At 39.1% G+C, this 24,617-nt stretch overlaps 2 protein-coding genes across 4 annotated transcripts; one reads left to right on the plus strand and one right to left on the minus strand.

The window, feature by feature from the left end:
* The first annotated feature begins 3,082 nt into the window (after positions 1-3,082).
* LOC124178212 (aquaporin AQPAn.G-like) lies at positions 3,083-13,145 on the plus strand. 2 transcript variants are annotated; one of them, XM_046561449.1, is made up of 5 exons: positions 3,083-3,305; positions 9,733-9,993; positions 10,436-10,726; positions 10,869-11,075; positions 11,566-13,145. In XM_046561449.1, the coding sequence occupies exons 2-5, from the start codon at positions 9,733-9,735 to the stop codon at positions 11,602-11,604; spliced, it is 798 nt and encodes a 265-aa protein (XP_046417405.1). In that variant the 5' UTR covers positions 3,083-3,305; the 3' UTR covers positions 11,605-13,145. The 2 variants fall into 2 exon arrangements, with proteins under 2 accessions (XP_046417405.1, XP_046417404.1); XM_046561448.1 differs by having other exon boundaries at positions 3,084-3,305; positions 11,701-13,145.
* A 2,492-nt stretch (positions 13,146-15,637) lies between these two features.
* Positions 15,638-20,442, minus strand: LOC124178209. 2 transcript variants are annotated; one of them, XM_046561442.1, is made up of 2 exons: positions 20,121-20,442; positions 15,638-19,121 (listed from the first exon to the last, which is right to left on the minus strand). In XM_046561442.1, exons 1-2 carry the CDS (start codon positions 20,271-20,273, stop codon positions 15,813-15,815), a joined length of 3,462 nt encoding a protein of 1,153 aa, XP_046417398.1. In that variant the 5' UTR covers positions 20,274-20,442; the 3' UTR covers positions 15,638-15,812. The 2 variants fall into 2 exon arrangements, with proteins under 2 accessions (XP_046417398.1, XP_046417399.1); XM_046561443.1 differs by lacking the exon at positions 20,121-20,442 and adding an exon at positions 19,652-19,714.
* Between the last annotated feature and the right edge of the window lie 4,175 nt (positions 20,443-24,617).

A 24,617-nucleotide genomic window follows, 5' to 3' on the forward strand; every position in this document is an offset into this window, starting at 1 on the left:
GGTAATTCAAGGACTTTATTGCTTGTCGTACCGCATCTCGTTACGTTACAACTCTACAGTCGATACGCGGTGCGAAAGTCTAGGCTGCAATTTTTCCGGCCTCCTCGACGACGATCAGTCACAGCGAAGACGTACGTCGAATTTTTGATGTTACATTGAAATAGAATTACAAACAGCAAGGACACTCGGTGGTCGCACCGCTTCTCGCTTTATGCGTTGTAACATATGTGTATACAAACGTAGATAATGCAGAGATAATTACAAGATGAAAAACTAGAATATCATCGTGAACATTCGTCAAAAGCGTCCCTGAATCTCGCCAAACTGCACCGGATGCCTTCGATACTTGCAGGTTGCAAATAGATACAAAGACTCAACGACGTGTCTCACGTTCTATTTCGCGTGATGTTCGAGAATTTTGCATCGCCTCGCCCAGAGGATTTTTCAATCTTTACTTTGCGGTAGAAGCATGTTTATTGTCGGTATTACGTGCTCTTCTCCCGAGCTGAAACTGGGTGCACCGTATACGAGTGTCGTGAAAACTTGGCAGCTTATAGACAACTTGCACAATGCGTATAGGAATGGCAGATAAAAATCTAACCTCTTTCTAAAAACATTATAATTTTAGGAAAATTCGAGAGGGCGATCTCTTTGCCAAGAATTTCATCGCTTTAAAATGAACCTCCTTCTCTCGCCGCGCGAAATTCATCTATGTATCGTATGAGGGTTTAACCAAACTCGCAACGTATCGTCGCATATATTTTCAATAAAATTTCATTAAACGTTGTGATAATCGCTCGACTCAACTTGCCATGCAGAGATAAGTACACGTGTAATGTTGCCGCCGCGTAACGTCTCTCTTTCTTCCGTTCCACATAATTTGAACACGCTGCAAAAGGATAATCTGAGAACATCGTAATCAGTGGTGGTTTAATTGAATGGCCAAGTGGGGATTTTAGCGGTGGCGCGGTTTCGTTCCATGGATCGCTTTTACATGCTTCCTCGAATTCCGCAACTGGCGGCCTTCGATGTACAACGATCGACGCATACGTAGAAATAATTCTTCCCGTTGTGGAGCAATAGTGTTCACATTTTCTCTCTCCAATCATCCCTGGTTCTCTACGAAAAGAGCAGCGTCACTCGTTCAACTTAATTTCTCCCCATGTCCTAGACGTTTGATTTTGTTCTTTCGTCCCTGCAGCTAATGGGTCGTTGCTTCCGGGCCTAGAAATCGAACCGAATTCACGCGTTCAACGCGCGAGAATCCAGTACGAATATAATAATTACCGTGACATTTTATTTGTCACAAGCTCGAGTTGGGTCGGTGATTTTTTTCATATTTTGATAAAAGAAGAAAAAAAAAAAATAAACAATCTCAATCGTTGGGTCGATTTTTTTCACTGCACAGAGCAATTCTCATCGATTTTCTGTTATTTTTGAACGAAGAAATAATTTACCAAAACAAAAATACTAGCCGCGGCGCAGTTATTTGTACCGTGATACGTGAGATATTGTTTGTTGGAAATTTTCGTAAGTTTATGACTTAAAAGCCAAATATATACCTTAGACTCGGGAATATTTCTTATTGAACAAATTCTTGTTACTTGGCTTACGCCACGCAGAATCACTTTCCGAGTAGCGTAAGAAATATCCGAATCATTCGCACCGAAACTGCTCACAAGAGATTGACCCAAATTATATTCATATACGATAACCGTTACTTCAAAGTTTACCAATTAATTAAGAGAGCCTTAATCAACTGAACATTCATTCGTATAATCTTCAATTTTTTTGCGTTGTAATGAAAAAAATTTATTCTTCCAAATCCCCCCCAAAAAAAAAAAATCAAAAAAATATCCACATATTTAGCACTTGACCGAATTTGACTTTTCTTGGTAATAATTAGTGAATTCACTCTGCTAAAAACAGCTGCCCACATTTCGTCCGTCACTGAAGAGTTGAGTATTCGAATTTTTGGTACGGGTCCAAACGTCGTAGGCTAGATCCTAGAGTTAATTTGACATTTCAGTGGAGAATGCGAGGACTAGCGTGAGAAGTCGGGAACTTCGGTGATGCAACCTGTTGCTTTTCGGCGTTCGGGTTCACGTTCCGTGGAACTAGCATACATTCAAGTGCATGGAGCGATGATATTTTCGTATGAATTAGAAAGATTCGACGGTAAAAAACCGGTATGTTGTTTATTCTAGCTTACACACGAGTCGTTTCTATCATAGCCTTACGCTCCTGGCAAATCTCAAATATTATCTCACAAATTTATATGCAGAGATATTCAATATAAATATCGAGGCATCTGGGTGATACTTGTTTGATGATAAAGTTGAATTTCTCAATATTTTAAGGGTAAGAAATCAATACGTGCAAATAGATGAAACTAAGAAACATTTGAGACACGTAGATTTTCTTTCAAGAAAAGGAAAAAATTATTTTTTGGGTAGTATCCAAAGTTGGGAAATAATTGAAAAGTTTGAATACACGGACAGAGTCGAATGGTAAAAATTCTATCTATCAAGGCGGAGACAGCTTTATTCAACTGAAATTTCTAGGCAGTTTGATCGTGGGTTTCGACAGGTATAGACACGAAAGCTGCGGAGGCTCAACGTTGAGCGAAAAATTATAATAAACGCGATCACAACTCCGTTTTAGAAAAGTGACGTAGCCCTTCCCGAGGTATAATAGAAAAGATGACGATATCGTATTACAATTATATTACACCATTGCAAAACTCAATTCGTTAGGATATAATAATAATCGAGTATTCTATCCAAACGAAACACGCAGCAATGAGATTGGGCAAAAGTGAGTTGCTCAAAATGGAAAATCCGATAAATCGTCGATAATTTTTTCACTCATTTTCCTTTCGACGTTTTCCCTTTACCAAAACCGAATCGCTAACAAAGCTCGCTAATCGTAAGCACCTGACGGCCCCTTCTAGGCGACGAGGGAGGAGGTGGCAGTTCCAACGAGTGATATCCCTACCCTACGACGTCTTCGGGAGGCAGCGCCGGGTAAAGCCGGCGAGGAAGCGGTGGCTGCGGCACTATATAGGTATGTATATGACATTATGCCGGGGTACACAGTAAGCAGTTGAGACTCGAGATCCCCGGAGTTGTGCGACCGCTCCGCGAACCGCAAACCGGTGAGAAAAAGTTACCAAGAAAGAACTTCGAACTTCGCGCGGGGAAGACGATTCGAGCGGAACAGACTGCATCAGTGATTTAACATTTTGCAAATTTTATTTGCAACTACGGTTCGCCCTTAACGCAGATCACACATTTTTCGTCAGGGTAAGTTTTTCGATCATTTACTCTACTGCGCTGTATTATTTTAGAGCTGTAGTAGCAGCGACGAAAATTCAGATGTGATATTCAAATTTTGAATACCATTCAAGTGGCCGTAATAAATTGAATGAACAGGATGTTAATATAATTGAACGCGGTTACCTTAATCGAGAGTTCGTTTGCATTGTGACAAAGATATTTTAACCACCCACGTTCTAAAGTTATGCAAAACAAAATATATTCATTTTATTCTCTTCTATTCGATACGTTTTTTATTCGGAATATCTACTCGTTACCCTAGAATGTGATTTTCCCTGCCTCAACTACTCTGACTGTTTATATAAATGCAGAAATATGGTGCAACTATTTGACCTTCACGGTGATTGTTCCACGTTTTATAAGATTGCTGTAAAAAATTAATAATAACTTCGTTCCGTGCCAAGGTTTGGTCCTTAGACTCGATTATCGTTACGCCTTTGCCTCCAGGTGTATCTATGCAAATGCTATTTCAAAATGATCAGTCATGAGCCAGCGAATGTTTCAAGTTTCTTAAAACCGAATTCAGATTGTGATCAGCAGAAATGCGTCGTATTCGTTTGGAAAACAATATAATGAGAAAAAATCTTACTCGCATAATCTTGCTGTAATCCGTTCGTAATCACACATTTTACTTATATACAATTACATTTCCACTTCGAGGGTATCGGTGTATCTCGAAAAACCCATAAAGTAAAAATTTTCCTACAATTTTGTACTTAAAGTTAATGTTCGTGAGCCAATTACAGCACCGGGGATTATTTTATGTTGCCATGAAACCGTCGTAGCTACGCCCTGCGTACAATTACTTATTTACAGGAATATCGCTATCGCGGTTTCGCTACCGGTCTCCAGGAAGGTCACGCAGCGTATAGCACTCGTATATAATTATTGTTCTATCTCAACCGCGGTGAATAATAATTTGTTAAAAAAAAAAAGAAATCGATTCATTAGGTAAGAGGCGTGTCAGTTAACTAATACGTCCGTGAATCAAACATTTTATAAATTTATATGTTCCTGTTTGGTGAAAAAAAAAACTTTGAACGTTATATTAAACTGACAAATATATAACGCTGACATGTGTCAAGCGTGTTCCTTATCTCGGGTGAAGAAAAAAAAAAAGAAAATGGGGCTGTATATATATCTGCTCTTGTACTCTTTCCTCCTCTTTCGTACAACGCAGTGTTTCCTTTTATCGATACAGCTTTGTCGATCCCCCTGATTTCATAATAGCCCAATTAAGTTGTCGATACTGCTGGTATAGTTTAAGATAGACTTTGTACGGTGGCAGAAAACGTTTGAAATCCAGGGATTATCCGATAGTTTATTATCCATTAAGTGACGCCGTATAAATAATTTACCGAATCGCTGACGAATAATTAGATGAATAGAAAAATTAATCACATTCCATGTTCGTCGTATCCAGACATACTCGTATACAACATACATGTCTCTATAACAACCTTTCGCTGTTGGTGGCTTTGGTAATCCGCTTGGACCGAGGTCTTTGACTCGAAAAACACTCAACAGTTCAACCAACATCGCCAAGTATACATATATTATATATAGGCAAACAGCATTGCACCGCAGCGTGTGTCAGAGAGTTAAGAATCTTTATCTAACATTCTATGTTTGTCAGGTAATCGAGCACAATAAAGGCGGTGCTTTTGTTTTTCAACCAAGGGTGAAAACCCGCGGGCTGTTTTATTATCGTCCGTTGAAATATCGTCCATGTAATTACAGAAAACAGTCCATCTTTATTTACGGAAATCCCGATGGTCTACGGCCAAACATTTGGCTATTTTTGTTGTTTTGTTTTTTTTTTTTCACCTTATTTTCGTTTTTTAATTGCACTCCACGAACCGTTTGACACAAGAACAATAATTAACGTAACGTTATTCTCATCGTTCACGTTCGCTCTTCTCCGAATGGTAGAAACTTATTTTTATTCTTTTCTCTTTCATCTAAATATAATATAGGAACTAGTAAGTTTCGGGCACGCGCGGTCGCACCGCGTCGTTTAAAAACTCGTAAAATAATAACAGTCGTGGGCCGAACGAAAGGTCGGTTCTGGCATTATTTCTACCGTATCTGAATACATGGAACCAGAATTGGCGGACGTGTAATATACGAAACCGAATCTAATCCCATTAGCGTTGTTAAACAAGCCACAGAAACATTTGTTCGTGGTTAGCGAACCCGGTGTTTGTCCATTTTATATACACGGTGTTTAATGATGCTTTTCACAGGCTGTATTGTCCTTGCCAATTCGTATTACACGTACCTATATATAGACCTGCTGCTAGAATAATATCTTGCCGAAGAAATTATTCAACTGATTTTCACCTCCGTTACGTGAAAAATCCGACAAGTGAAGTAGGTACAATTTATCGCACATGTGACAACTGACGTCAGGGTAATAGAACGACGCTCGATTTATCGATTTTGGATAAACTGATCGTGAGATACAGTCGCACTTTGAGATCCCAAAGTAGGGCAAGGATTGTGATTTTAGTATATAAACATCCGACAAACGGTTCGATCACAGAAATCGGGTTCGGTTTCTAATTCGACAATACGATTGAAAAAAAAATCGTAATTCTACACCAAAGTAACAGCTTTTTTCCAACAGCCGATATCCAATCTGAGGCGAATAGATTCAGCCACAGGAAATACGATCCTCGTTACGGTGAGCTTTAAAAATAGCGATTAAAACTAATAGCTAAAGAAAAAAAAAAAAAAACACAAATCCTGCCATGTCTTCGGATTAATTTGTTGGTACGTTTGTTACCGATAAACTCAAGCACCAGTGTTCCGATTTCCACGAAACTTACACGAATGTCCACCTTACAAGTTCGGGAGTAACATAGGCAAGTGCAAATTACACCGCATCAGTTTTTTCCGATAGAAAAATGATGTACGACGTAAAAACTGATCGTTCGCCGTCGTGATGATCGTGAAAGACTTATTGGGACGTACGGTTAGCAGGAATGGTCTAACTCCGCAATGCGGTACATACTCACCTTGATCGAGAGATAGAGAAAGAGAGATGGAGAGGGAGAGAGAAAGAGAGAGAGAGAGAAAGAGATAGAGAAACGGGTATATGCACCTAGGCACAGTGTGCTTTATATCCATTCAACGCCGCAGGGCAGAGGTGGGCAGCCGAAAAGGATCTGAGGTGAATAACTGCCCGGATAGGATTGAAGATAATGGTATATGGGGGCCTCGATTCACGCGAGATAAAAAACGAGACGAGAAGAAAAAGGAAAAGAAAACAAAAGAAATAAAAAAAAAAAAATTAAGAAAGAATTCGTTGTTGAATCTCTCTCCTACGTGATTACTCTGCAGGGTCAACTTAACGGCACTGGTTTAAATTGGTGCAATCACGCTCCGAAATTCCATGCCCTCTGTGTACCCTGCGACGTGGCCGTCTCGTACGTTCTGCATTGTGTTTTATACATATTACATCGTGCATGTGTAGAACGTTATACTGATTGGCCAATGTAGCAGAAACTGGGCTACGTTCCGAAGATCGTTGCAAATTTTTTTATCAAGGTCTTTTGTTTTATAGAGTGTGATACGTAAATTACGAGTACCGCGATCGTTTACATGATTTCAAATTTCATCAGAGACACGTCGACTCGAATTTTTCTGCCACATCCACGTTCAGATCGCTGAGGTAACTTTCCGATGCAATCGCCGGGTCTTGACTTCGGGAACAAAGAAGATACGGCGGTTATTTTTTTAGAAAAAGCAACAGGTCACTCGTCGAAAAGATTTGTACAAACAACCGAGCAATGATCATGTTTTCGAATTCTCACATGTTTTTTTGGTAAACAATTTGAGTCGACTCATTGGTGTCCGCTATTTTTCTACCGGTCAATGTTTTACAAAAATACATATTACGTTAGAACAACAAAATTTCTGGCAACTCATTCCGACCTCACAGATTGTCACTCGAACTTGGTGTAGAATTTCATGATTTCGTAGAAAAATATTTGGAAATCCTGCGGAATCATTCCGTCATTTAGTGAAGACGGTTAATGCACAAAATGTAATTTGTTTCGTGCAACTGCAGGCACATTTACCGCGTACCTTAAATAGTGAACGACGAAAAGGATGAGCATGGAATTATATTTAAGCTGAGCCGAGAGTAATATCGAAGATGACATCATTCATATTCATCTGGCATACGTTTTAAGACTCGCACAAAAGTTATCTCAATCTTTTCTACCGCGCATTGAACTATTTTTGCCTTCAATTATTCAATTACTGTTGATGCTCGGAACTTGCCACGTCGATTCTATCGTAAACTATAGATACGACCTTCGATTGGAGATAATCGGTGACGAAGAATGGCTTACAGTGTAACATTTCGTGCGATTATTTATTGCTCATTATCCACATCGCACGCGGTAACTGTGATGATAAAAACAACATTTAATGAAGTTTTAGCGCATACCCGTAATCACTGGTAAATACGTACTCGGGTGAAAATCCAGCTGCGCAGCCGGCTGAGTCATCGGAGATTATGAAAAAGCGGCAATATACATTATCGATATTTAATAATAATCAAGTCGAGAATAACCCAAACGTTTCATGAGCGCGATTTTTATTGAGGATATCCTAATCTTTGGATTAGAAATAAACCGACCACGTTAATTGCGGTTCGTGGGCGTAGTAGTAACAAGGCTTGAGAACGCGTCCGCCAATGAGTTACGCATTCGCCTACAATTGTTTACATGAATTAGTTGAGTCCCATTGCCCGCATCGCTGGGAGGAACATCGCTGATTATGGAACAAACGAATGTGGGTGACGGAATGATTTCAGAGTGATTCAATGATCTGACGCGTCTGCAGCTAAACAGGTCGAGAACACAGCCTTCGGGATATGATTATCTGCATGTGTAATACGACACAATGTATACAATTTATGCAAACTTTTTTTTATTCGCGTAACTTGTTAAGCGGAACGCATTCGTCGCGTAATTTCTACACAAGGATCGTCCAAGTAACCGCAGCCCCAATTTATACCGAGGGCGACGCTTCGTTTTCAATTATAGTTTGAACAGAGAAATTAGTTTACTGTATGGTCGATTAAAATAATTCAATCGCGACGGGTTTTCCAGAGTAGAAAAAGACACTCTTTTTACACAATTCTGGTTGTAAAACCATACGACTTCGCTATCGCATTTTATCATCATTCTAATGGCTAAGCAATGCGTGGGATAGGTACGATTGTACTAACAATCATTGCCGATCCTAGCTTCAATCTCGATTCATATCACACGCGTCTTTTTTGTCAAATGCAAATTGGGACATGGAAATATGCAAGGAAATTGTGTACGTGATGTACATTCTAGTAGTAGACCTGTAAGAAAGTTGGATGCTTCAAGCTCCGCGAGGTGATGCTAAAATACGCGACTATCTGATTTTAAAATTATGAACGTAGGGCATGGTATAAATGTAATTACTGTTAATTGTTTGAAAATTTAATCGTCAAAAATGACCAATTCCTGATTCATGATAAAAGAACATTATTCATCGCACGAATGAACAATTCATTGGATTCGGCGAATCGATGTAACGAAAATATGTTCCGTCGCCAACAAAATTGTAACCGGTTTGAATTTTGTGATTGAAAGAATGTTATTTGCGGAGCGCATTTCAAGCGTCACTTTTCCGCACATCTATTGTCAATATTTCTGACTAAACACGACCAGCTGTTATTATAAATACCAATGATTTCATTCTCAATATTGGCTAACCGCGGTGTTTATGAGTTCTAATTATACCGTTAGCTTTATCCTTATCAATATTGTGTCCGTAAATAAGGACTTGGTCCTGAAAAATACCGTGCAAATAACCAATTCACATTCCCCCACGTGTATCGTTGCAGCAAACACAAAATTTTTCACACCTCAAGTATAATAAAAGCCACGTCTATTCGGTGTAAAAAATAATCACGCACCAGGTTGCGTGCCTTAGAATCGCCACTTGAAAAGGGTGAGTATTTTTTCGAACCAAGTTGCTTCCTCCACTTGCCAACTAAATTGTAATACGACAAAGTGGCATGATTGTACGACGAATATATGTTGCGCTTATATATTACCGGGGACCGTGTGAGATTACAGGAGCTCGACTCGTCAATGTCACTATCAAACATCACACGTTATAAATAATGCTAACCGCAGAAGCTCCAAGAATAACGGAGCTGTAAGTCACGCTTTTGAGCATACCCTCGAAAAACGAATACGTATTTCAACCCTTCACACATAACTACTTGAAAGATGTTTGGAGTGTTTGCTCTCCAACTCGGCAATAACGCGGTTAGCAATCGGACGTATCCAGTTTCCAAGAACGACTCTCTTTATCTAATAATGAATTTTGTTCTCAGATGGGAGGAATAAAAGCCATTTTGGGAGTGAAGGAACTTTCGGATCGTAAGGCTGGGCTTTACAGAGCTTTGTTCGCCGAGTTCTTGGGCACGCTGCTGCTGAACTTTTTCGGCTGTGGTGCCGTGGCCAACAAAAACAACGTCGTCGCGATCAGTCTTGCCTTCGGCCTGACAGTCGCCGTCGTGATCCAGGCTATCGGGCACATTTCCGGAGGGCACGTAAATCCAGCGGTCACCGTCGGTCTCGCCGTCGTAGGCAAGGTACGTTAAACTCTACGCGAGAGATCTTTTGATCGCGTACCGTGACCTCGAGATTAGAATTACGAGCTCTCCGCGAATGGTCAAAGGGAACCGGTCCACGCGTTCTTTATAGTCTTCGGATTTTGCAAGAGAGATGTATAAAAATAAATAAATAAAAAGAACTAGGCCTTTCCCATATCGGTATAACCGTACACGTCTATATACGAGCATGTGTGTCAACCCAGGGGTTCTCTTCTGTACGTTCTTTGAATGATAAAAAATTAAACTATGCAATTGGAAATCGTATTACCTTATACCTACGTTGTACATATGCTCTGATTTCAATCGCCGTAATAAGATTTATTTGGTAAAGTACAGCCGGTTATTCGAGGCACCTTAACATCCTCTGCAAGTACCTTGTATCGAGTTTAAATCTAATGAATTTTTTTTCCTACTCACCAAGGTTCCCGTAATCCGGGCGATCCTCTACGTGATAGCGCAGATCACCGGTGCAATAGCTGGATCGGCGATCGTCAGGGCGTTGTCAACGGATAGCGCGGAAATGCAGGAGTTCTTGGGAACGGTGGGACATGAGCTCCCCGTGAGGGTCGAACAAGCTCTCGGGGTAGAGTTCTTCCTTGGTTTGGTCCTGGTCCTGGTGGTCTGCGGAGCTTGCGACGGGGCCAAGCCCGACAGCAAAGGTATCGCGCCGATCATCATCGGCTTCGCCGTTACCGTCGGTCACTTCGTTGGGGTGAGTAGTAAGCTAGACTGCCGGATTTCCGTACGCCTACATACTTCCAAGCGGCTGATATCCGGTCCTTCGATTTCGCGGATCGACTACCGGACAGTTAAGAAACAACCGCTGATCCTTCGCGTTCCGTCGTTGATTTCAGATTCCAAGAACCGGGTCTGGGATGAACCCGGCTAGAGCTCTTGGCAGTGCGGTAATCATGGGAAAGTTGGACAACCAATGGCTGTACTGGGTGGGACCACTTCTTGGAGGAATCGCTGGAGCTTTGATCTACGAACACGCGTTGGGACCGGCCGAACAACCGGAACCACGAAGACAGTACGAATTCGCCGTCACCGAGGAGAAAGAGGTATTCGAAACGAAAATGTAGATCCACGATTACCGCGTGGCGAACGAGTCGCTTTTTCGGAACTGAGATCTCGACACCGAAATTTTTTAAACCCGGATACAAATTTACGTATACGTGATTTTTTTTTATGGAGTATATGACGAAGATTTTACAAAACGCTACCGCTTTTAAAACGCAGAAAACAGAAGCGCGTCGACTTTTATTCTTTGCACAGTTTTCGAAATTATGCTGTAAATATTGCTGTGAAGTCATGCAGATTTGTAGTCGTAAATTTCATCGCAGTAACGTTCAGAATACTTTTCAATCTACGATTGCTTGTACGCGCTATACGAAATTACTTTGCGAAAAATCGGAGATTCTAAATTCTTTTTGGCTGTCCATTTTACCGGATTAGTTTTATAGTTTATAGAGTAAAGCATGAAAATGGTAGAATAGTAAGAAAAAATAGAACAAGTGCCGCGTATAACGGTCGCTTGTGTTTTTTCTACAGCGATTCGAGTACATAGACAGCGGGAGGGACGAACTTTGAATGATGCTGAAAAATGAAAACTAAAAAGAAAAAAGAATTTCAATGCATACAGTAAGAATAAAGAAACGATTTGTGAATACGCAACTTATTTTGCAGCTGCAGCGACTCAACAAGAAGGGTGCGACTCCTGCTTGATCCGGGGCTTAAAACCGGTCTTTGTAACGCCGAAATTAACCAGCATGTTGCGCAATACAAACCGCCAATTCCACATAACCAACATACCCTGCACACAATTACGCAATACGTTGAACCGTCGCTTCTCATCTTCTGTTCGTCCATTTTCTCATTCGTGGCTCTTCGGCTTCCAAGTCATGTTACCTACGTAATACTAGCGTAAATTTAAACACATCGAAAATTTCATTATGATAAAAATCCAAAGATTACTCCACTTGCAGTTTTTAATTTAGTAATAATCATTCATCGTTAGAATATTCTTTTAAAACTGATAACCAAAAACCTCTGAATCCTCGGTGAAGTTAATTTTCTGAAATTTACTAAAAAGCTATTGAACGTTTCGGGGTTTCTTTTGTTTTCGCATTTGTTTTGGAAAGAAAAAGAATACTGAAGAGTGAGAATTATTAATAAACACTATTATTGACAAAGATCGCGGTAGACGACAAAATGTGTTGAATTGAAAGTTTTTTCAGAAAATTTCCTCTATAATTTTAAGTCATTGATAGAAGATTCACGAATACGAGATAACTCATGATACGACCGAATTGTTTTTTTATCACTCAGACTGTCATCCGTTGCAGGATGAACGTCCAGTTTATCGTTGTAGTATTAAATCCTTCAGCCTGTACAGCTGTTACTTTTGACTTGATTAAACGTTACAGGGATACAATTTCGCGACTGTCGATCTTAGAATCTTAGGTGTACCGTTCACCGCAAACTTAAGGTTTGAAGTCCTGGTGCCAATAAAATTTTGAAATATTTACAGATATACAAACTCGAAGATTTTTTATCATTACTTTTATACTACGAGGTCGATTGCAAATTTCCCAATGAAAATATTTTGCTGGGTCCAATTCCGTTATTCTCACGTGTCGAAATGAAATTATTTTATCATTTCACGTTACAGCCAGAAACATTGTTAGGTAAAAAAAAAAAGAAAAAACAGCGAAAGAAATTGTAACTTAGGTGAAGTTCATTATTTGAGAATAAATACTCGGTTGTTGACTGAATAGGATAATCTTAGCGCAATGATTGCGCAAACAGTCCAGTCAGATAAGTCAAAAGATATCAGAGCGCGGAAACTGCCTAGCTTATTTGAACTCGGAAAAGTGGAGTAGAGGACTACGTTATCATCCGGTACGAAACTCAACCCGTACCATCGCATACTCTCATATCATTTGTGCATTTAATTTATGATTTAACGATCACGAGTATTCTTCTATTCATACGTCATTCTAACAATAACGTAATATTAATCTAAATCATAGAACATTGATGTTACGTAATTTAATCATGTAAATTTTACTCGTATAAGCCTGTATCTATGTCATTACTGTGTTCTGTAATAAAACATATTTTATACATAATACGAACAGTTTAAAAAAAAAAAATCCACCTACCTCTTCCACTTCCTTGCGCTGTCAACTTAGTTTTAGGAAAGCACAGCGCACGTCTATACTCATTTTCGGCAAATATGAAAGTTTCTTGATCACAGGTTAGAGTTACATTGCAGTTCTTGGGTTTTCATCGAATATTACACTGATATGCCAATCATTCTTGACTGGTAGAATGTTCAAATTATTCAACTTCAATTGATATAATGTGCATCTGAAACGGAATTGTAGATTTTGTACAAATTCTAATCGATATGTGGAGACATGCGGTGAGGAAGACGTTCTAAGACAGAAAGACGTAAATAACGAGTGACGGTAGATCGATTACTTTCGCATGTACACAGTTCCTTGTATTTATGACAGTACAGCAAAGCAACTGCATTCGCAGAAATACATGCGTTCTTAAATCTAAATGGCTTTATAGATTTACAATAATACGAAAGTAAGATAGAGATAACTCGTGATCCTCGTCCAAGTATGATATTTTAATATGGACATAAAGTGGGTAAAAGATCCGATCGTTGTCAATCGTGTGTCAGTGTCAAGTCAAAATGCTGTGCTACTTTTTTGAATTTGTAATTCAAGTACGGTGTGGCTGATGGAATTACATTCGTAAATCCCAATACAAGTATGTACACGTTTCTGATTATTGTAATCTGATGTGTATTGACTGAAATTTGAGTCTTACATGTTTTATTATTGTAATACATTGAGATTAAATACTCTGTTTTAAAATGAACCTTGATTGGCTGTTAGATGAGAAATTCTAAAATTAGTACAGCTTATTATTAGATCTAGAATGAGGAAGAACACACCCAAGTGTTCGTCATTTCATGAGGCCGAATTTAGTAACGTTATTGTAACTATTCACGTTTCGGAAAACCAGTTATTTCGTCAATTTACAGGGAAAAAGTTATAATTGAAATCTTCTAACTTAGCTACTACAGTCACTACAAAATTGAAAAATAGTAATTTTATCCATCAATATTTCGCTACGCCAACGTTAATAAGTTCAGCCTCATATCATTTCTGTAAATAATCTTAAAAAGGTGGCAACTGTTTTCCCCACTTTATATGCATATTACCTACCACGCTTGAAATAATTCGAATATTGATAAATGATGGTATCGTCGGCGTGCAATTGACAAAAATGTGCTGAAGTTCAGGTATAAACGTCATTACGGTTTCTTTTATCCTTCTGTAACTTACAGACAATCAATTACCTGGTATTTAAATATTAAAAATTTGACAACACGAAGCATATTTGTCTTGTTACTGTGATGATGTATTACATTATTTAAAATATCATGTATTTGTCTCAAAAAATTTTGTCTAGGCAATGTCTGTTACAACATTGTACTGAAATTAAGGGGTTAGGTGGGTTTCAAAATTTCAAAAAATCGAATTTTTTTTTTTTTGCTCATCTTATAATTGAATATGTTGAGAATATTCCTTTAAAATTTTGAAACGATCCGAGTCATATTCTAAGAGATATAGCCTTTGGATGTTTCACCCATCAGGCTATAACCGAGCGTGACGCAGGTATATGGAGGCAGATATATCGAGGGAGCTGCTTAGCTATTGTTCGTTTATTTTTGTGATGCGAATACTAGGCTCAGGACTTGCCGGATGTAAAAAATTCTGTGGTTTGATGGATATAAGTTTCTCATTCTTGAATGCATCAACGTACAATTTTTATGTTGATAAAATACATGAGTGCGTCATAACTGTTGCCGAATCAATTTTGTTGTCTGCTGCAAATCAAGAAAAAAAATTAACGTGTGATGAAAATAATGTTGAAGATACGACAGATGTTACCGTGTCAGGTGATGGCACGTGGAAAAAATATGGGTTTGCATCATTATACGGTGTAAGTACGATTATTTACGTGTTATTTGAATGTAAATCTTCAATCGCGTTTTTCTCGAAACTACATTTTTGAAATCGGTAGTCACGATTTCTCGAAAACTTATGAACCGATCTCTTTCAAATTTTGCACACTTCTTCAAAATAACATTATCTCGTACTTGAACGAAGGAATTTTTTTTTTTTCTATTCCAAGTAATTTTTTAAGGCCATGAAGGGTGCAAATTTTACTCAAAATAAGGGTTTTTTTGTTTTCAACGCCGCCAAAAATGTAATTTTTGTTTTTTTTTTTTTTCCTTCGTCCAAGTACGAGTTTTAAACATCTACTAACAGAAAATTTTTGGTTTTTGCATTTCAGATGAATCTGTCATGAGTTATCCTGACTACGCCGAGAGAACTTTTTTTTGCGGGGTCATAGCAGACGACGTGTCCACGCCTTAATTTTCAATATTTTTCAATGAAAATTTCACAAACTACTTATAAAATATGTATCTTTTGTGTGTTAAATTGATGGAATGAAATATTCTGTTGATTAAGTAAAAAAAATTCATAAAAATGTACCTATTTTGAGCTTTTGAAACCCACCTAACCCCTTAACCAAAACTTGATGTTTGTTCTTCAGCCCTCCCAATGCTTTATATATATATACATATGTATATATATATATATATATATATATCTAAATAAATGTATATTTTGCAGAGGCTTCTGTCATCCTAGAATAATAATCTTAATTCAAACCTTAATCCAAAATCTTTAGACGTCAATATTTTCTTAACTATCGAGTTGTGATAACTTATCCTCAATGCTATCCTGTGTTTCATTTGAATCGTGCAAATTGATCGTTTCATCTGCTAACTCGATTACAGACTCCTCTAGCTCCGGAACTTCTGTTTTTGGATGATGCAATCCAGAATCTGAACCAACAAAGACCTCTGCTGGTTCGGTACCTTCCTGACCATCCAGAGACAGTGAAGAATCTGGCTGAGTCTCTTCGTTACCTACGGTACTTTCACTGATTTGGATTTCTACCATATCCCCAGTTTCGTCTTGGGTGTGCATTATTTCATCTTCACTCTTATCGCCAGCTTGTAGATCTTCTAACAATGACTCTCGAGTTTTATCTTCAACTGTTTTCGCCGCTTCTTGGGTATCGGTAGGATCCTCTTCCATCGACTTGTCGCCCTCCAATTTTAATTCTATATTTTCCTCGAGTGCGGATATTTGACTGAAATTACCCAAGACATTATCTTGCATTTTCATCACATTCTCTGAAGAGTCAAGAATGCTGCTTAATTCACGGCTCATCGAATTGTCGTCAACATGTTGCGATTCCTCTGTTTTCACCAGAATAATCTTTTTGTTACCGTAGACCTTGGAAGTGCTCGTTACGATTGGTTTCTTATAATCTCTCTTTGGCATTTCTAATGTTGAGACACTGTCTTGTGATAGTTTTTCTTTTTTTATAGTGACAATATCTTTTTCATCACTGTCATACTCCTTCTCTTCATCAAAAACGCTTTGCTTTCTTTTAACGAAGACTCGTTTTAGAGGCAGTTGCTGTTCCTCTTCAGATTCGTCTTGTCTTTCGGGCAGCATGTCTTCGACGGACTCTACTTCTTGATTTTTACGTGCTTGCAACTCTTCAATTTTCAATCTTTGCTGTTCCACACGTTTCTCAAGCTTCTCCAATTTCACTTTCGTACTTTCTGGATTCTCTTCATTTTCGTCTGTCGATGTTACTGGCATATCTGATCCTTTTAGCACTGTTTTACCATCGGATGATTTTAGTTGGGTACTCGACGGCTTCACGTCACCTTGAGAAGTGCTTGTTGCCAATTGAGAAGTTTTCAATTCAAATTTCGGATCTGTCAATTTAGATTCCAAAGTGCTGGTTTTCAGCGTCACAGATTGTTGGAGGTCTTCTGCAACCTGTAGCAAAGTGTGTCCTTGAATGTCAAGTTTGTCCTTTGGTTTCTTCACAACCACTCGCTTAACAACATTTCTTGTCGGCAATTTTGCAAGCTCTGCTGGGTCAAGAATTGTTCCGTCCGGATTCATAATTACTTCGCGTGTAGTATCCCCTTGTCTGATAATTCTTCGCACGATGACTCTCTTTGTAACTTTAGTTGCGCTCCCTGGTGTGCTCGTCGGAGTTTCACTTTCTTTGATACTTGATGCAAGAGCCTGAGCTCCTTCGGCGCCACCTTTTCTGACAACTATTCGCTTTATAACTTTAACGGTATTGACAGATTTTGGAGTAGCGGACAAGGCATCTGTTTTTGAGACTTCTTCCTTTGGAGTTGGACCAGCTACGTTACTCGTTGACAACTGATTGGACGCTGAAGCTGGTGTCCCATGCTGAGAGCGAGATTGACCGAGGTTAGCAGTCGTTGGTGAATCTTTGGACTGTTCCTGTGGAATGTTTTGATGTTTGAAGGGTATCTTGTGTTCTTTGAAAACAGATGCGACTATCTTTTGTACCTCAGCCTCGGTGTCATCCATTCGATGCTGGGTACGAAGCTTCGGAGTTGATTCACTGTCCGAGCTGACAGATCTCACTTCTGATTTACTTGATACAATTTTAGCAGACTGTGAACCACTGGGAGTGGATCTACCCTTAACATCCTGGATTTCCCTTCTGTGAATGGGCATCAATGTCTTAATTGTCTTCTTCACTAAATTTCCATCCTTGTTCCTCACGTAAACAACTTGTTCTTTCCTATCTGACTTTTCCATCTCTTCGTCACTCTCTGGCGGCTCATGCTTTGGAATCTTTTTCGTGACAGATGCAGGTGGTTCGTAATCATCATCACCGTCAGTATCCTCCTCCTCTTCCTCTTCCTCCTCAGACTCGGAATCAATTTTCTCTTTCCGAATTTCTGGCCTTAATCCATCAGGACCCATCTTTTCACCTGCCTCGATGTGCTGTTTGATATGGGTAACGTAATCGGCTCTATTTCTACACGATTCCTGGCATATTTCACATGTCAGCCCCATGCCACGTTTGGCGTGCGTCAGCTGATGCACTTCCAAGCTTTCTTTGCGTTTGAAGGCTTTGCCGCACTCCTCGCATGCGTGAGGTTTCTCAACGGAATGAGTTCTCATGTGTCTCGTCAGATGATGAGAGAGCAGGAAGGATCTCGGGCACAATTTGCACAGGAAAGGCCTATGTCCAGCATGAGTTGTCAGATGTTTAGCCAATTTGGTGCTGGACCTGAAAGCCTCCTTGCAGTACTCGCAAATAAAGTTCTTGTCATCGCTATGCAGTAGTTCGTGACGCTCCAGACCTTGTTTGTAAGTGAATCTCTTGTTACAAATGTTACACTGGTAAGGCTTTACAGATTTGTGTACCGTTGCCTCGTGTTTTTCAAGATCGTCGGTGTTGAAAAATTCTCGGTCGCAATGCTGGCAGCCATATCTCAGCTCGTCTCTGTGGATCTTTTCGTGACGTTGCAGTAGACTGATTCTGGCAAACTGTTTATGACAGATCTGACATGTGAACGGTTTTACTTCCGAATGAGTGGTCGCGTGCTTGGACAGATCGTATTTTGTAAAGAAGAGCTTGTCGCATTCGGTACACTTGTAGTTCCGGTCTCTGTGAGCTCTCTGAATATGAAGCTGAAGAGCTTGTCTCAGAGGGAATGTTCTGTCGCACTGATCGCAAGCGTGAACTCTTATCTCTCCCGGTTCTAGTTTCCTACCATCTTTCTCGTTCGGACTCTCATTTCCTCCATCGCTACCTCCATCCTGCTCATCGTACATGTCGTGATGGTCCATGTTATCAGATTGCTTGTCGGACTGCCAATCCCTTTCCCGTTCTCGTCTTTCCCTCTCACCTTCCTCCAATCTAGGTTTCTTCGACTGGTCATTCTGGGATCGTTGATCAGGTGTTTTGTTGTTACCAACGTCCGGCGGGTAACTTGGTAAAGCCGGAAATGGTCGAGGCAATACTCCTGACACGGGATAAGCTCTCAACGCCTCATCAGCCTTCTTACACTGGATTTTGAATTTGTAAGAACGATCAAGATTCCAGCGACAAACACTGCATATCATCTGAGGCATTCCATCCGCAGCGTACACCTTAAAATAATATACAAGTCTGTAGTGTGTATTAATATATCATTTCCACAATTCATGTTATCAGATACATTGAGTCTTATTTGCTTGAAGTTAATTCCATCAACAACATCGGTCTTTACTACAATTTGTACTGAAATCACTTTTAAATCTAAGTCAAAATCATACAGGCATAGCTGTAATAAAATACAAAATATACCAACAGTAGAACACAAAAATTAATCCAAGCTGAAACCTTGATTGCCATTAATAATATACTTATCGTCAACTCATTGCGATTATTTTTTTTTCTCACCAGTTACTGTTTCAAGAACCCTAAAGGGAATAAGTAAAAATTTTTTGTTTGAAAAATCTGATGCAAGAATGAGGCATGAAACCACATAAAATGATTTAAATATGAAGTAATCGAACATAACTTAGAATGAATGTACGTATCAAATAATGGTACTTCAGGTTTACAGTAGAAACGGCTGTAGAAATTGTTTAAATTTCTTAAAATTTATTTGATTTTTTCTCGATTTAGGAAATCTCACAATATTTGAAAGCAGAAGGATAATTGTAACAATCAACGGTACTGACATATACCAAAAGAATGTAAGACCCTAGAATATAGGTTCAAAGATTATGTAGACAAAGAAAATAATTTTCCGTCGAAGCATAATACGATACATTTGCTGATAAAGAGTATAACGGGTGAGCGTGCTCGAAAGAGATCCGTACTTGCAGTCGAGGGTGGATGTTCCCGCCAAAATACGACTATACGACTATAGCTCGCCGCGATCCGAAGTTAGCGGAGACAGAGTATACCTATAATACCGTTCAATGCCCCTGCTCACATAGCAATGTGAATTCCTACGTTACCCATGCAAGTCAACGCTATTGACTGAATGCTATTTTCCGATGAATTGTATGATGAGCAATATTTGAGTAAGGCCAAATCGCCAAGACGGATGTACGTTCGTTGGGAACCGAGTAAATAATCTGAGTGGGAAAAATAGTTACCTCGATAGCGACGCACGACATGATTTGCAGGGTAAGCGGCACCTGGAACGGCTTGCTGTGGTCCTTTTCGTAGATGAAGCTAAGTGGCTCGGACTCTGTCAGGCAGAATCGACATACCCGCCTAGATCTAAGCGGTGCCGGTCTGTTCTCCATTTTCCACTCCCGAAACTGCGTGCCCGGTTGTAATTACACTATTTTCGAACGTTATTTACAGAAATTCATCAATAAAAACGACGCCGAGCGTCGGTAAGCGTCGCGTAGTCGTCACGAGCGAGATACGATATACCGCTATGGAGTATGGCGGAGACTCGGGCGCCTATTTCCCTTCGCGTGGCGTCCTGGGAGTCGCGACTGCGAGGACTTTACGCACTAGCGCCGCTCACCGCGTATCGATTCGTTCCCCTGCTCGGTCGGTAACTGCCGGGCGGGCGACTTGCTATCTACTAATCGCTGCGGCTCGCCGCAGTTCACCGGAACACCGCTAGAGCTTTTCAATCGATCAAACTAATAATCTACTACAGTACAAAAATAATAATAGAATAATTCGCCCTTGTATTAGAATAAAATGCAGGTTGGTGTGAGAACTTATAGTCAGAGACAGTTAAAAAATGATATAATAATAAAATAGAGCAAATCCATGTCGGTTAACTTATTCTAAGCACGATGGAAATTTACTCGCAAGAATTTGCGCTTCGTTCAATTTAGACGCACAAAAGTTTTTGTTCACATATTGCGGTCGAAGTTGCAGATTATTTTTCCGTTAATCGTTACACACTTCGCTAATCGAATTTTATTTTGTCGTTAGGAATTGACAGATTTTTTATTTTAGTTACCCAGATAAGTAAATAAATATAATTACAACTTCAATTGATATATTAATCAATTAACACGACGATTTCTAAAATTTTCGAATCAATTTCATCACACATGAAATACGCTAGTAGGCACACGATAATTAACTACGCGTCATATTTTCTGATTCGAAAGTGTTCAGAATTTCAATTCCATTACCTCAAAGCTATTATAATATTATTAAAGTAATGTCGAAAAAACTCAACAACCGTAAAATAAAAGGACGTCGGCAATTATATACCTATCATTGATGATTCCTTAAAACTAACATTTTCACACACGATTAAGCTTGTTCAAAAATAGTGTTTCACATATCCGTGAATTGAAAAAAAACGTCATTATTGGATTAACATAGCTACTTATTTTTCAGTGTAGGCGAGGTTCCATTTTTATGGTACAATATTATCTATCGGTACGTATATGGCACATCTTGAAATTAGGGAATAGTAAAATAATATTCCCATTTTCAAAGGTTTTCGACGAACGAAGCAGTGCAAGTAATGCAATAACTACTTTTACTTTGTAATTGCAATTGCCTGTGAGAGGCTATATTTTATAGATACGGTGTAAGCTCAACTGGTTGTAGCAATAGGCTTATAGTAAAATTCTGTGATAAAACTGCCTTGCTAAAAAATTTCGACAACAACTGAAAACTATTTTCCTCAAATATCACTTGCACAAATCGACATATTGAAGCAAAGGCACGGGTGCTACATCACTTGTGGTTCAGACCTGTAATTCCAAATGCCAAAATTAAAATACTCAAAAATCTTTGCGTCATTCGCGTAATGTCTTCACATGGAATGACTGCAGTCATTAGTGAAGACTAGGCAAGCAAGTACCTATCGATATTCGCCGATTTGAATACTAATCGTAAGATATGTAAGTTAATTTCTTGACAATACCATGCTATTGATTCCGAAAATCATTACCATCCCGAAGTAATGATAGCTGTTGCTGGAATAAAAGTTAGCAAGACATCTTTCATAAGTGAAAACATTCTGCTTCGATCTGTGATACACACTTTATCTGGAATTTTTACTGCAAGTTGAAAATATGTTAGCATTTTCTCACGTAAATAACTTTTTTAATAATAATAAAATACATTTTTTATAATAATATGAAATAGGAAAAAAATTTACAATGAATCCGAAATAAATTTCTATAAAAATGCGTGTCTTGGGATGCCAAAACTTTGAATATCAAACTGACTTGTAGACGCTTTTTTAGCAAATCGACATCTTACGGGGGGGATTCCCTTTTGTCCGTTAAATTTGTTGTTTTTTTGTAATTTTCTGGTGAAGAACCTATACAACGAATCAATGCGGATTCGGAATGTGAATTTATTAATTTCTTATCGAGTCACAAAAAAATAAATAAAAATCAGTTCTTCTCAAAAATACACCCTCTCCCAACCTACGCACGATTATCCCCAATTGACGCTGTGCACCATTTGAGTCTTCCGTTTAATCCTGCAACAAAAATCCAAGAACATTTCACTTCACAGGCATGTAGCTATCGTTTGACGAAGCGAAAAAAAAATTAAGCATCTGGTTGTTATTGCAGACCTCACAGCCGGGTACTAGAAGTACCCGAATTTCCTTTTGTGCTAGCTATAGGTCCCACAGTCACCCTTCTCGATAGACTCAAAACAATAATAGTGGGTTCGGGGTCGATTTAACAATTAATAATATAGCCACCAGATATTAAACCGGACTTCAGGGTTTGTTGGACAGGCTTTACATTCATTCAATCAGTAGTTATTCAAAGCTTGTGTCAACTTGGGTAACTTTCTAACGGTTATTCGTTCAACACGGGTCTCTTCGCGAGCAGAAACGGAGTAGGCCCCAGGATGACGTGTACAGGTACCATCTCACCCGACTACAACAATTTTATGTTATTTGTTATTTATTTTCAAGTATTCTTGATCAGTGGACCGCAATATCCATGTTGGTTTCCCAACGTGTCGACCACCCCATGTCAAAACCTCAACCATGAGGCCCCAGGAATGCCAGCGCGAGAATCCCCAACCGGCTCTACCCAGTTATGCTCTCGCATCTAATTACTCGATCGGAAGTGCATTAGAAACACGATCCAACGTCATTTAATAATCAAATCGATCGTTATGAGCCTCGATTCGTCGAATTGATAGCCCCATGATCACACAGATCACTGTATCACTTTCGCACAAATTACGAGCTACTATCAACAAGATTTACGTGTTGTCTCTGCTGAGTTTCGACTAATACTGATCTGGTTTTGGATTCTTCTCCGTATTCTCCTCTCGCTTGCTCTCGCGGGAATTTTGGGAACTTTAGACTGTATTGTCTTGTTGACCACTCGCCGTAGTATGCGTGAGATTAGCGTAGGTACTTGGATTCATTCACTGACACAACGTAGTATTATAATACATTCTGTCCATTTACTAATCGCTAGCTGATCTGTAGCGGTCATTCACCCCCTCGCCTTACCATACCTCTCTGTTATTACATATGGTTTCAAGTAGTGCTCGTCCAAACTGTAGAGTTGTTGAGTACACTTCTTAATTTTTTTAAACATTCTCAAGTTGAGATCGCGTTAAACATTGGATTCTAACTTAACAATTACGTGGGGCAATAGTGGTATGTGGCAATGGCCGATTACGAAATTATAGGTCATAATGCGTCGCCAACACTGCAAAAAAATTACGTCCATCTTTTTGTTTTAAACGAAAAGTATTCAACGTATTGCTTTCTTTTCGTCAAACGATAGATACTGTGTACAAAGTAAAATGTTCGTGGGTTGGTGTTGCAGGATTAACGGGAAGAGTCAAATCGTGCACAGCGTCAACTGGGAATCATCGCGCGTCAAGGGGGGCGTATTTTTAAAAGGAAATGATTTTTAATTTTTTTGTGAATAGATAAGAGATAATTAAATCCACACGCCATAATTCGCATTGATTTGCTGTCCAGTTTCTTCACCAGAAAATTGAAAAAAGCGACAAATCTAGGGAAAAAAAGAGGAAATTGTCCCTTACAATTTCAAAAACCACAACCAGGAAATCGTGGGATCAGTGGTTGAGAAGATTGATAACTACAACCACGTAGATTTGATTCGACAATTGTAATAAAACCTTCCGGTTGCGGTAGCAAAGTTTTACGTGAAAAGTACTAAAATATTTTTATTCTCATGTGCAAAATATGTGAATTGTCTACATGAACTCAAAATTGACTCGTGATAAAAAAAATATTGGTTGTGACAAAAAAAAAAAAAACACACACATTTTCTAGGTACACTCAAAGAATCACACATGAACGCTTCACGATTCATGCACTCAGTTATTCTCAAAAATCCACGTACATACTGCGATCGTGTGAAATATGTGGAGAGTTCCGCATGTACGGATACTATGAATTATTTCAGTCAGAGACTCGATTCGTTTGACTATAACCTTCATATACCTTATTTGGTAGACATAACTGGACCACAATCTCAACCCATTTCGATTTCATCAAGGTCATACTTCTATTAAGAAAATACTGTTAAAAGCAGTGTATTTACCAACGACGATCTTGTCACTCGTTCTGTTTCCTCAAAGACTCTCGCTTTGTCGTGCCTTGAGATACGTGTAGGTTGGTGACCGATTTTTTATTCCATCAATTTCGC

The sequence above is a fragment of the Neodiprion fabricii genome, chromosome 3 (genome assembly GCF_021155785.1).
Source record: "Neodiprion fabricii isolate iyNeoFabr1 chromosome 3, iyNeoFabr1.1, whole genome shotgun sequence".
In the NCBI taxonomy this organism is placed as follows: domain Eukaryota; kingdom Metazoa; phylum Arthropoda; class Insecta; order Hymenoptera; family Diprionidae; genus Neodiprion; species Neodiprion fabricii.